Genomic DNA, 14,365 nt, shown 5'->3' with positions numbered 1-14,365 from the left:
GTAGTAGTGGTACCTGTACGCCGCAGTAGAATGGTATCTGTTGCAGTAGTTGTAGTGGTACCGTGCGTTGCAGTAGTAGCAGTAGAAGCTATCTCAGTAGTAGTTGTGATACCTGTTGCAGTAGTAGTAGTGGTGTCTGTACGCCGCCGTAGTAGCAGTGATACCTGTCGCATTAGTAGTAGTGTTACATGTACGTCTGAGTAGTATTAGTGGTACCTGTACGCCGTACTTCGCAATAGTGGCTCTGGTACCTGTCGCGGTAGTAATACTGGTACATTTTTCAGTAGTAGCACTGGTACCTGTCGCAGTAGTAGCAGTGGTAGTAGCCGCAGTAGTAGCAGTGGTAGTTGTCCCAGTGGTAATATTAGTAGCCGTAGTAATTGGTGTCCTAATTATTCACTTCATTTAATACATTTCTCATTGCTTTCTCAGATCGATCTGGAGCAGTACATACACAAAAAGTGGACGACGATTTTCAAGTTCCTAAACTTTAGTGGTAGCGGGGTGGCAACTTGTCAAGAATTCATGGAATACCCATGTCAACTCTTGCGAGCTGGACACGTGGAGGAAGCTCTTACAATAGCACGACCTTACAAAAAGCACTGGGACGCCGTGCTCGAGGCCCTGGGCAGACCCAAAGACGAGGCGTCACTGAGTCAGGAGGATTGGGTTAAAGGTCAAACCATTGTCAGCCAACAGGATTGGTACTTCAATGAGTTTGTTCCAGTTTCTGCGTCTGCTTTCTTTGATGTTATGGATAAAGACAAAGACGGCACTATTAGTCTGGCGGAGTGGCGAGAATACTACGAGATGCACGGAATAACAAATGTGGACTTCATCCACAGTTCATTCGCCATGATGGATTCCAACAACGACAACTACATCTCTCGGGAGGAATTCGAGCATGCGCTACAAGTGTTCAACTCAAGACATGAGCCAGGGCATGATTATTCGTTTTTGTATCCCCAAGGCGACGACAAAATCAATGAAATGATATCGACGACGAGTACTCACTTGTAGTAGTGATATCAATTACTAGACCAATCTAGTCTGCCTCATTTGAATATTGCGTTGCACTCACATTAAAGTAGACGAAATTAGTCGGGTTGTCTTTGAGTATTCGCTTGCATTTGTGGTTGACCAATTAGTTGACAGATTTACTTGTAGTATAGTATACAGCTGCAGTAAAAGCACCAATCAGTAGGACAGATCAATATGATTTACACTGAATATTCAGTTAACATAATGGAAAGGGTCCTTGAAAAATATAGCGATTACTTTTTGCACAATAGCTTTTTGTGTTTTGGAATAAATCAGCCATGGAATACGGTAATAATTTGCATCCTTTTGAATGTGTACAATGGGAGTTGCATACAAATGTCCGGACCGCTTTAGTGGCCTAGTGGCTATAGCGCCCGGCTCGTTGAGACCTGTGATCAAACCGTGGCTCAGTTGGTTAGCGCGCTAGCGCAGCGTAATGATCCAGGAGCCTCTCACCAATGCGGTCGCTGTGAGTTTAAGTCCAGCTCATGCTGGCTTCCTCTCCGGCCGTATGTGGGAAGGTCTTCCAGCAACCTGCGGATGGTCGTGGGATTCCACCGGGCTTTGCCCGGTTTCCTCCTACCATAATGCTGGACGCTGTCGTATAAGTAAAAATATTTTTGAGTACGGCGTAAAAATAGGCTGTGTTATGGAGACGTTATGAATGGCGCTGATGTTTGATACTTATGAATGTTATAGTAACTACATGTAGGTAATGTATTGTAAACTGATTGCTTAGTGTTAACATTGAAGTTCACTTTCAACAACATATTTCGGGCATATTACGACAGCACATCTAGGTGCGTGCCAGTCAGAATGCCGGAGTTAATATAACGATGTTGGCATGAAACATTATGTTGACACCTGCAGGCATGACATCCCACCCAATCAGAATGTACCAACACCAAATTTCCTACAGACGATAACCATTCAAGATCTGATTCACAAAGCATGAGCCAAAAGTAACATTTTGTAACGTATTTGAATGGAGAGCAGCGTCGGGCTGAACGCCGTATTACCTCCAGCAAATGAGAAGAACGTTTATCTACCACCATGGCGCCAAATTATTTCAAGGTATATATATCTTTCCTATTATCGAAAAACATGCATCCATTTGAGGCACTGTCATTATTTTTATTTAACCCAGGTTCTGATTTGCAAGACTGATAATTTGGAAATCAGCGCCAACCACACAGGACACGGGAATGTGGTTAAAATCTGTTCCTAAAGAGAGAATCAGTTGCTTTATTAGCGACACATTAACACAACTTTTCACATAACAAGAAATTCCAACTGAATATGATCTGTGAAGAATACACATATGTTACAGTCTAACTAGATCTGTCAACATTTTTATTTGTCATATATATATATATATATATATATATATATATATATATATATATATATATATATATATATATATATATATATATATATATATATATATATTGTTATGTGCACGACTGCCATCAGTTTCTAAATTTAGCTTGCCACTGTTTACATATGCTGAGTTCAGCGCCTGCTGTCTGCCTCTACCTTAGAATATTCCAGAATGCGCTCTGTTGGGTGCCTGTTTTTTTACATCAAGTGTTCAGGAATTTTCTTATTCTAGACAATTCCGCCAGGCTATATAAGACCTATGAAAGGAGGTCAAAAGGAGAGAACGGAGAATTATTGAGAGTTTTGGAGGCTTTCGCTGTGTATTACTTTAGTAGGCCTTTTGTGCTGAATTTTGGTGTCTTTATAGCCTCTGGCTTGGTTATATCTCCACCGAGCACTTGTTCAGTCCGAGCTTGTATATTTGATTCGTGCTCTTGTGTACACAGTGCTTATTAGTACACGGACCCTGTCTGTGGAATTTTGTGTATATTTCGTCATACACTCAGTTATACTGTGGATTTTCCCTCTTGTGAATTTGCCTCTGAGCATTTATGCCTGTGTGGTGAAATATATGTGTCCGTTTGGACTTGACACTGTAAGTACTTTAGTATTCTGTATAGATACTGCTATCCTTTCTTGTTAAACTTAAGTACTTCAGTATTTGTATAAGTCTTATTATCTGTTCTTGTAAAAGCTAATAAATTGTTGTAAAATAAAATCTGCTGGTTTTGGGTTACTTTTTTGTGCGGTTAAACTGTCGTGTATTTCGAACAAGCCATCCCTTTATAACAGACAGTTTGGGTCGTAACAATATATATACTATATATATGTATATATATATATACACATATGTTATTTTCAAGATATATATATATATATATATATATATATATATATATATTATATATATAATATATATATATTATATATATATATATATATATATATATATATATATATATATATAATACATCAGTTACGACACTTTTAAACGGAGACAGAAATCTCCGTGATCTGACTGCGTATTAAATGGACCTCATCGAACGAAATCCTTCCCACTATAAGCACGAAGTTACTCTATGCTGCTTGCAGTCATCGTTAGTATCCCTCTTTATGGACAGAGGGCGTCGTTTTTACATACATACTGTTACGACAAAACTGTCTGTATTACAAAGAGATGGCTTGTTCGAAATACACGACAGTTTAGCCACACAAAAAAGTAACCAAAACCAGCAGATTTTATTTTACAACAATTTATTAGGTATAACAAGAACAGAAAACAAGACTTATACAAATACTAAAGTACTTAAGTTTAAGAGAAAAGGATAGCAGTATCTATACAAATACAAAAGTACTTACATGCACCACAGTGTCAAATCCAAACGGACACAAAATATTCCACAATGCGCAAAACCACTACAGGCATAAATGCACAAATAAGAGGGAAAAATCCACAGTATAACTGAGTAACCTACTAAAGTAACATACAGCGAAAGCATCCAAAACTCTCAATAATTCTCCATTCTCTCCTTTTGACCTGCTTTCATAGGTCTTATATAGACTGGTGAAATTTTCTAGAATAAGAAAATTCTTGAACACTTGTCGTAAACAAACAGGCCATGAACTGAGGGTATTCTGGAACATTCTAAGGCAGAGGAGACAGCAGGCCCTGAACTCAGCATATGTAAACAGTGGCAAGCTAAATTTAGAAGCTGACGGCAGTTGTGCACATAGCAATACAACAGATTGTGAGGACCCTGCAAATTACCGGGGAATTAACTTGACTAGCACTTTGCAAAATTGGATACGTGTCCTAAAAATGAGTACTGAGAAAGTTAGAATAAGAAAATGTCACACACTCGTTTAGAATTCAAGAATAGATGAAGACCGTCAGGTGATGTTATATTTTTCCTCTTACTTGAGGTAAAAAGTTATACGCAGTCTTTGTTCACTTTCGAAAGGCATTTGAGTGGGAAAATAGAAAGGCTCTGTGGTTTAAAATGTTCAGACTTGGAATATATGATAAATGTTGAAAGCTTTTAAAGCTTTTTATTCTATTGTAAGTCATGTGTTAAACACCTTGATTGTAAAAGTGATTGTTTAGTGTTATGGTGGACTACGACAAGGTGATATGCTATCACTTATTTTGCTTCCCTTGGTTATTTATTTGATTGGTGTTTTACGCCGTATTCGAGAATATTTCACTTATACGACGGCGGTCAGCATTATGGTGGGTGGAAACCGACACCGCCCGTAGGGAAGCCACGACCATCCGCAGGTTGCTGGTAGACCTTCCCACGTACGGCCGGAGAAGAAACCAGCACGAGCTGGACTTGAACTCCCAGCGACCACATTGGTGAGAGACTCCTGGTTGATTACGCTGCGGTAGCGCGCCAACCAACTGAGCCACAGAGGCCCCTATTTCCTTTGCTTATTGAATATAATTAAAGACGTACAGCATAGAGTGTAAAACCAAAGCAGGTGTAAAATTGCCCACCAATGACATTTTCACGGTAAACGTATCAGATTTTAATTATGTGGACTGTCATCAAACTAGACTTTTAAAGCACAACTTAATTTAACAAACAAAAGCGTCAAAGCTGTGTAGAGAAAATATTTTGGTCTCCGAGCTATTGGTACGGTTGTCGGCTCTACGGTCAGCTATGCATGTTCTGAATTAGAGTTTCACACGGCTATTGCCCTGGTATGTATCCGTAGTAAGTTAGCCAAGGAGTAGCTTTGGGTCAATACGTCAACCACGTCTACATGTATAGTAAAATACAGTGGAAAACCACTGAAAAAAAAGGTTCAATTGTAAGAACATCCCCTTGCAGAAACACCTTTTTTTTCTGAAATTTATCAGACATTTTATTGAAGGAACATTCTAGTGGAAACTCAATGCCATCCCCGTGTTGCTGCAAACCTTCCCATGGCTGTTGATGAAGACAGCATGCGCTGGATTTGAACTCCCAGAGGCTCCCGGTATATCGTGGTGCTCTAGCACGCTGCGCAACAGGTAACGGATACTCTTGATATGCTTAGCAGTTATCAAGTCGATGAAGTGCAGCTAAATGCTTGTTGTGTACATATCAAAATGTTCTCTAAAGTGTTTAAGCCAAAACGGCATGATTGCCATAATCATCATCAGCCGAATTTGAATCACCAAAATTGCTTCTAGATAGGTATATAAATGTTGATAAATATATTCTATGAATATATATTATTCATAGATAAGCAACGTCTAGATTAAAAACTTAATTTCATCAACTACGAACAGATATGGACGTCATGGAAGTACTAGTGCAAACTACTTGCTATAAACCTGTCTACTACTGTATCTGAAAGACAAGAAGGGAAACTGAACGGACAAAAAACAGGCAGCAGCCGATAGCATCGCCCCCCGTCCCACCCTCCCACTCCCCTGGAGTACGGCATATAAGCAACAAAAGCAGCGGAAGGAGAGAGCGAGACAGAGCTTGGAAGTGAGCACAAGGACCGCAGAGCGGAGCACCACTCTGAAAAGGCGTCGCGAGGTAGGTGTTCGTCTCAGTTCACTTCAGTGTTGTGCCAGTGGGCAATCAGATCTCTGTGATGAGAGTTCATAGGTTTCCCATGAGAATGCTCAAGTGTAATGAGAATGCTCACGTTGTACTCAAAGTTCACATGTTTCAAATGAGAATTTACAGGTTTATTGAGAATTTACTCTAATCTATGACGACATTTTTTTTAGTATTTTTTTTAATGAGAATTCACAGGTCCAATGGAAAATTACTAGTTTTCTAATGATAATTCATATGTTTTTAATGCTAATTTAGACGTTTCTAATGCGAATATTTACAGGTCTAATAAGAATCTACAGGTTTCTGATGAGAATTCACCACGTTCACAATCGGAATTCACAGGTTTTATGAGAGTTTATAGGCTTCCAGTGAAAGTGTGTAGTTTTCTAATAAAAATTCAGAGGTTTCTACTAAGAATTCGCATGTGTCCAATTACAATTTATTATGTGTGATCTAAATTCTCAGGTGTAATGAAAATTCACGGTTTCGAATGAGAAATCGCTAGTTGGTCAAGCCAATTCGCAGGCTTTTTACGTGAATTCACAGGTTTCTGTTAAGAATTTACAGGTCTAATGACAATTCGCAAGTACAAAGAGAATTCGCAGCTCTAATGAGAATTCGTCCATTCTAATGAGAAATCTCAGGCTTCGATAAGAAATCACAAGCTTCAATGAGAATTCACAGGTCTAATGAAAATCTACAGATTTACTGAGAATTCACAGAAATACAGGACATTCACAGATGTAGTAAGAATGAACAGGTGTCTAGTGAGAATTTACAGGTTCTAATGAGAATTCTCAGTTTTGTAATAAAAATTCACGGTCTCGTGGGAACTCACGGTTTCCAGAGATAATTTATAGGTTTCTAATTAGAATTAACAGGCCTGATAAGAATTCAAAGGTCTGATGGGAATTCACATTCACTAGACCTGTGGATTTTTTATTAGAAACTTGTGAATTTTCATTAGACTTCTGTGATTTTTTAAATTAAAACCTGGGAATTCTCATTAGAAATTTATGAATTTTATTACACCTAAAACGGAAGGATGCACAATCTTGGACTGTTCAAAGTGTTCAGTCTATTTTATCGACAAGGAAAACTCGAGTTTCGCTACGGAACCGCTTACTGTTTCCATATTAACCACATGAGCACATTCTTTTTTCTACCATGGTATTTATGTATACTATATATCGTTAGTTGATCGGAAACGTTAGAAAAAGCTACTTTTAGATATTTAATAACTCTTTTTTTAATTTTCAGTAATTTTTTTTTTTTTTTTTTTTTAGGAAAAATTGACCTTTTATGCCTAACAATCGTCGGTTTTCAGGTAAATAGAAAGAACCAATTGTAAATAGAGTACACAATTTTATCGCTCCATGGCGACCGGAAGGTTGTGTAAAACCAGACGATATACGCGATGAAGAAACGCCGCTGTCCTGCAAAGATTATTACGGCCGATGAAATAGCCCTTTGGAGGATATTGAAATGCCCATTTAGATCTTAATAAATCTTTGATTTGTGCAGAACCAGGCACAGCGGGCATGTCGGCCGTCCTGCTTGAGTGACAGGGCAAATTTCCTCTCTTTCCATCCCACATGTGCTTTTATGGCCAGCCTCAACTTTGTTTAATTCCAAGCCAGTGTCTGTTTCGAACTCTGATTCTTCTAGATATTTTATCTCACTGAATTGAATACTCTCTGCCCTATATTATACAGAGAAAAAAAACATGTTGCTATGCATGGAAATACAAATAGTTCACATTTATGCAGACAATCCTAAACTACCGTCTTAGAATGCATCATTAAGACTTTAACGCGCCAATGTGATCGCTGTGAGTCCAAGTTATACTGGCTATCTCTCCAGTTGAACGGTGAAAGGCCTTCTAGTAACCAATAGACGGTTTCACCAGGACCCCTGCTTTGTTTGCTTCCTTCGTAATGCTGACAGCTGTCGTATAGCAGAAATTTTCCGAATTGAGGCGTAAAAGACTATTAAATGTTGTCTTCCACAAATCCATGATATTTTTTATGTTATATATGTTTAAAAAGTACTATAATCTGCCTTGTACAAAATGTCTACACACCAGCTGTAATATCGACTCAGAGTTGACCCGACTTCCATAGTGGGGTAATTTGAGTTTTAGTTCAAACGCATTTAGCATGACTGGGCTTATCAGACTCTACGTATCAAATGTGCCCTGTAGACGTGAGGTCACACGAATTAACAGCTTAGATTTATACAAGACCAGTATGTAACTGAAGACGTGCTGAGATTTTGTTTACATGACCTAGTTTGGGGTCGAAACTGTCTGAATTGTTTAGTTCTGTCTTACTGAAGATCGACTGTCATTGTGGAGACAAAGATGTGGGATTTTAACATCTCTGTATTAAAAGGACAAAATCACAATCGCCGTCGAAATATACTTGAACACGGTGTCAAGTACTAATAAATAAATAGTGGTATTGGGTCCGTAAATTTTCAGAAAATCCTCCACAACACAAACACACCATCTACTTTTTTCTCTTTCGCTCGGTTTCGCAGATACGCGTATATACAAATTTCTCTGTTTTGCTCGATGACTCCGTATATGTTCTAATCAGCACTACTAGGTGCTCGTCTTCGGACAAGATGTCTAACCTCACTGAGATATATTTACTGGGCTTCCTGACTGACTGGAGATAATATTTGGGGCGTAGCTGTGGATTGGTCAATTTCACCAAAACTATCCCCAGGAGATCAAGAGGCGCCCTAACAAACATCAGTGGGTGCAGACTCCTTGTCCGAGTTGATCTTGCCGTTTAAAGTATAGGGAGATATCAAACAAAACAGTTCAAACACTTGTGGTCAGGCCAATTCCAACATTTTAACATTGCACTAACTGTTGAAATATAGACATCTGCTGTATGTTTTGCTGTAATGACTTAGCATGGAAATACATGTAACGTACACTCATTCTAGCTGTGACTTTACACCATGTTAGTGTTTGTACCTTTGCAGCACTTTGGATGCGGAAGATAATGGTACCGTGATTATGTAACGCGGCCTCATTGGCTGAAAATTTACACTCAGGATAGAGCTGTTGGACTACAGAGCAATACACTGTAACCCAAAAAGGCAGCATTTTGTTTTCTGTAAAATATATACATACACTATTTGTAATAACAGTACATCCATTTTTGTCACTTGGTTGAAAATTGTACGACGTAATTGTACATATATACATTCAAACGTATGTATATACATATAAGGCGGCAAGTTCAATATAAGAGAAGGCATTCTCACATTGGTCATTCTGATAATTATCGCCATTGTCGTTTTTTCCTCATGTTGTTCTTTTTTCTTGCCTTATTCTAGTTTCTTCGAAGATAGATATGGATGCGTATGAAAAACAAAGGTGGACGGGACTTTATAGGTTCTTGAACGTAAGCGGCTCGGGCCTATTGACCATTTCGGAACTCATGGAGTATCCATGTCATCTGTTACGGGAAGGAAAGGTGGAAGATGCCTGTAGAATAGCCAAAGTCTTAAAAAGAATCTGGGACGCAAATCTGGAACAAGCGGGCCGATCCAAGGGGGAAACGTCCTTAAATCTAGAAGACTGGATCAAAGGCCATTACGGTAGGAGCGAGCAGGATTGGTACCACAATGAAGCTATTCCATCTCTCGCAGGCGCCATGTTTGACATAATGGACGAGAACCATGACAACCTAATTAGTCTCGCGGAGTGGCGAGATCACTACAAGAGGCACGGGGTAAAGAACGAGGAGTTTGTCCGCTCAACTTTTGCCAAGATGGATACAAACAGCGACGGTTCCATCTCCCGACAGGAATTTGAGTACGCTTTAAAAATGTACTTGAAACACGACCCGGACAATGATTACTCATTTCTGTACACCGTTGAGTAGACAAAACTGAACATACTCAATGTGATTCGAGCAGCTGTAACATCAACGCTAATCGGCAGACATTATTAATCAGATTCAGTGTGACATAAACGCAAACCTAATTCTATCAGATTCCCTTTGAGCATCCAGTTACTCATGTCGTATGGCATTTATATACATATGTTATCCTTAACAATTGGCAAGATTCAATCAGTCGGATTCATTTTGGCTGTTCACTTGCACGTTGTATATTATATATATATATATATATATATATATATATATATATATATATATATATATATATATATATATATATATATATATATATATATATATATATATATATATCCTATACTTCCTATACTCCATTACTATACTTCCATTTCGTGGAAATCGTTGTAGTTGGTCTAGACTACAAATACAGTACACTACATGTACCTGGAACTCTTCCGTGTGTGAAGTTTATTACGTTTGAAGAGCAGAGATTCCTATGGATGTTGTCGTGTTGCCAGCCATTGATTGTTTCCGAGAACAAGCGCCACAGAGAGAATACTCGCTTACACTTTTACACGAAGAGAGACAGTCGTGTTATCGTTCAGTCCGAAGGTGTGTATCTTCTAGGAAGGATACATTCGATAATCGATCTTATTTAGGTTATGCTTCAGTTCTGAATTATCCGTGAAGGTTACGATTGTATTTTCTTCACTGTAATTATAGTAAATAGTAAGCCTGCTTTACATTCGTTTCCTTGTAACGTTTTTGCCGTTCACATAATACATAATGTACGCCACACGTAGGTGCATTCTTATTTCTTCGTTTATTTATTTATTTATTGCGCCGTACTCAAGAATATTCCACTCTTATGACGGCAGCGAACAAAATAGTAGGTAGAAACAACTACCCGCATGCTGCTGCAGACCACGTATGATTTTTTTTTTTTTTTTTGATTGTTGTTTTACGCCGTACTCAAGAATATTTCACTTATGCGACGGCGGCCAGCATTATGGTGGGTGGAAACCGGGCAGAGCCAGGGGGAAACCCACGACCATCCGCAGGTTGCTAGAAGACCTTCCCACGTACGGCCGGAAAGGAAGCCAGCATAAGCTGGTCTTGAACTCACAGCGACCGCATTGGTGAGAGGCTTCTGGGTCACTACGCTGCGCTAGCGCGCTAACGGACTGAGCCACGGAGGCCCCCCTTCCTACGTATGGCATGCCTTTTTAAATTTAGTCGCCATGTTTTGCGACACTTACGTTCACACGCTATTTTTATCGGATGTTTTTGGTGGACATATGTGTTTGTGTTTTTTTTTTCTCACGTTTGTTGTATTGACGGTAGTTCACAGTTGTCCATACATGCCTTTTTTGTATCTTCCATTCTGACAACATGGTTTTACCCTGTAAAATAGGGCAGTAAGGCTAAAAGTTCAGTGAGATAAATGTTCTACCCAAATCTGAATCCGATGTAAGCGCTGACTTAGAACTAAACATGGCTGAGGTTTGTCATAAAGCACATGTAAATTTTACTGCAGCAGACAGATTGTCTCCTCCCCGACCCCCCTGAACAGCTTTAAGAGCTACAGCTTGGGAATTTTCCATGGGCGCGCACCTCAAATGCCTTGAAAGTAATTGTTTAGCGCGTTAAATGAAGTCATAACAGCTTCTGCCTGGAACAACATTTGTGTTTGGTTTTGACTGGTTTAAGCATGGTATCTGGTATTGAGAAAATCTAACAGCTGGCCAACTTGCCGTCTTTATTATGGCACTCGAGTTTTTTATGCAACTTAACGTCTCAGCATTGCTATAACCAAGAGATATCTGCCGAATTTTCAAGACAGATCTCGTTCAAGCAACAAATATTGCGATAAATGTTGTAATGTCTGGATGAAGAACTTCACCCACTTGTGTTGTAGGAACTGTGCTAACGCGCAAAATGCGTGCACGAAAGAATGTGGAAGACAAATACCTGTATTGCTTTCTTTTTATTGGTTCATTGTATACCTTTTTTAGTTTAAAGAACTATCGTCAACATCCACATCTGTACCTGTGACAAAGGAAGCAGACGTGCTTGTCATTAAAAAAAAACCTGAACTGAATGTTAAAACCCAGCGGCAGTCAAAAAAGCCTCTTGGAGTATGTGCAGAGACCAGAACACAGTTAGTTTGTTTTTGTTTTCTTTCTCACGTTTGTTGTGTGGACGGTAGTGTACGGTTGTCTGTATATACCTTTTATAACCTGCATTTCTGACAGCATGGTTTTACCCTGTAAAATAGGACAGTAAGACTAAAAGTTCAGTGATATAAATGTTCTACCCAAATCTGAATCCGATATAGGCGCTGACTTGGAAATAAATATTGCTGACGCTTGTCATAAGGCACAGGTACTGTAGAATAGAAAGAGACACAATTTGCCTAGTCTCTTAACCGAGGCTGCCAGACATGCCTGCTGTGTCTTTGTACTCTGAATGAATCCATCCCTTCTCGATAGCTGCACCAGATAAAAGCATCCTTTATGTAACGTGCCATATATGTGTACGGTGCCTCTCGTCCCAGTCTGGTGGTTTTGATGAGCATTTTAATAAGCTCGACGTTCGCTCTTAATTGAGATCAAGTATCAGGTCAACATACACCATAGTCTTGTAGGCCGTGTAGTCATGTATAGATGTTTTCATATTCATCCCAATTTTTTTCTGTATTGGTATCCCTTAATGTTCGTTTTGTTGTAATTTTGAGGGTGCCCGCGAGTTAACTTTTCCTGTGAGATAGTTGTTTGAATTCACTTCATCCACATGCAGCGAAGACATTTTATTCAACAATGTATCTCTGCAAACGCTTATTCCTTGCTCTGTAGAATCCTAAATTAGCTATATCAGGTTAAAACAAATCTGGTAGCCCAGAATATATCCGGTTTACTAGCCCTGTGTATGTAACTTTTAACTTTGTATACATTATGAATTACAAGCATATAATTTCAGAAACTCGCCCCCTCCCCCCAGTTCACCGTAACCCTGTTACCCTGACGCATTCACAAGTAGACAAGACTATCGGGTGCAAAACGCAGGATTGACACAGCACATTCATTTTATGCATCTTTTAACACTCTCGACCACATCTGGGACTCGGACATACACGCTAATCCTTGGATTAAACGGCTGGTTGCACCAATGTGTCTGACAAATGATCCAGCGATGCACCCTTTACAAGGCTACGCACACTGTTGCGATAAAACAGCTGGCATTCGGGTTGAGAATATGACTAAACCCATTTAAAACATTCAGCCTTTCGTTTAACATTGGGCTAATTCTGTCTAGCGTCTGGTAGGCCATCTCGTATGCGCCCTCGAGATGTGGATTACACATTATACAGACAAAACTTAGCTGGAACCTAATTTATCACAAAAAGAGGTGTACATCCACATCAGCCAATTCTCTTTAGTGAGTTATTTTCTCATGTCAGTGGGAAGTACACTGAACACTTCGATCAGCCACGGCTTGTACTTTCTTCTATTTTACCTCCGTCCGTCAGCCCAGAGACAATTATAAAACGGGAATGTTATGCATAGCTTTAATAATGTTGTAATGCAAAATAGAGCCAGTGGTGGAGGAGTGGAAACATAATGTCATGAAATGAACACATTTCATAATACCAAATCTCACACAGTTTTAGAAAGCGCCATTAACGCGTCAATGTGCCAGTGCAGTCGCTGTGAGTTCAGATCCAGTTCATGCTGGCTTCCTCTTCGGTCGAATGTGGGAAGGCCTGCCAACAACGATCGTGGGTTTCACCCGGGACTCAGCCTGCTTTCTTCCAATCATAAAGCTGCCAGCCGCCTTGTAAGCGAAATATTCCGGCGAGACTAGTAAAATAAGTTATCAAATAATGTGATCATAATCACATATAAGGCGGCCTTTTCAATATAGAAGTAGGCATTCTCACATTGTTCATTCTGATAATCATCACCATTGTCATCAATTCCATTATGTTGTTGTTTCTTTTTTGTTTTAGTCTAGTTTCTGCACTAGCTGAAGATGGGGCTGGATGCAAATATCATCCGAAAGTGAACGGGACTTTACAACATTTTGAACATAAGTGGCTCGGGTCTGTTGGCCATTTCGGAAGTCATGGAGTATCCTTGTCATCTGTTACGGGAGGGAAAGGTGGAAGATGCCTGTAAAATAGCGAAGCTCTTCAAAAGATTCTGGAACCGTAATCTGGAACATTCGGGGCGACCTAAGGGAGAAACGTTCGTGAATCTAGAAGACTGAATCAAAGGCCATAACGGTATGAGCCAGCAGGATTGGTACCACAATGAAGGTATGCCAGCCTTCTCAGCCGCCGTGTTTGGCATTATGGACGAGGACCATGACCACCGAATTAGCCTCGCGGAGTGGCGAGATCACTACAAGAGACACGGGATGAAGAATGAGGAGTTTGTCCGCTCTACATTCACCAAGATGGATACAAACAAAGACGGTTTCATCTCCCGACGGGAACTT

General features: G+C 39.6%; 1 protein-coding gene across 1 annotated transcript; it reads left to right on the top strand.

Moving 5' to 3' along the window:
* Window positions 1-5,888: 5,888 nt before the first annotated feature.
* On the top strand, window positions 5,889-10,109 carry LOC135464199 (uncharacterized). The gene is made up of 2 exons (XM_064741703.1): window positions 5,889-5,957; window positions 9,339-10,109. Exon 2 carries the CDS (start codon window positions 9,356-9,358, stop codon window positions 9,887-9,889), a length of 534 nt encoding a protein of 177 aa, XP_064597773.1. The 5' UTR covers window positions 5,889-5,957; window positions 9,339-9,355; the 3' UTR covers window positions 9,890-10,109.
* Window positions 10,110-14,365: the final 4,256 nt, after the last annotated feature.

Source organism: Liolophura sinensis, chromosome 3 (assembly GCF_032854445.1).
Source record: "Liolophura sinensis isolate JHLJ2023 chromosome 3, CUHK_Ljap_v2, whole genome shotgun sequence".
Classification (NCBI taxonomy): Eukaryota; Metazoa; Mollusca; class Polyplacophora; order Chitonida; family Chitonidae; genus Liolophura; species Liolophura sinensis.
This window is presented reverse-complemented; position numbering and strand designations above follow the sequence as displayed.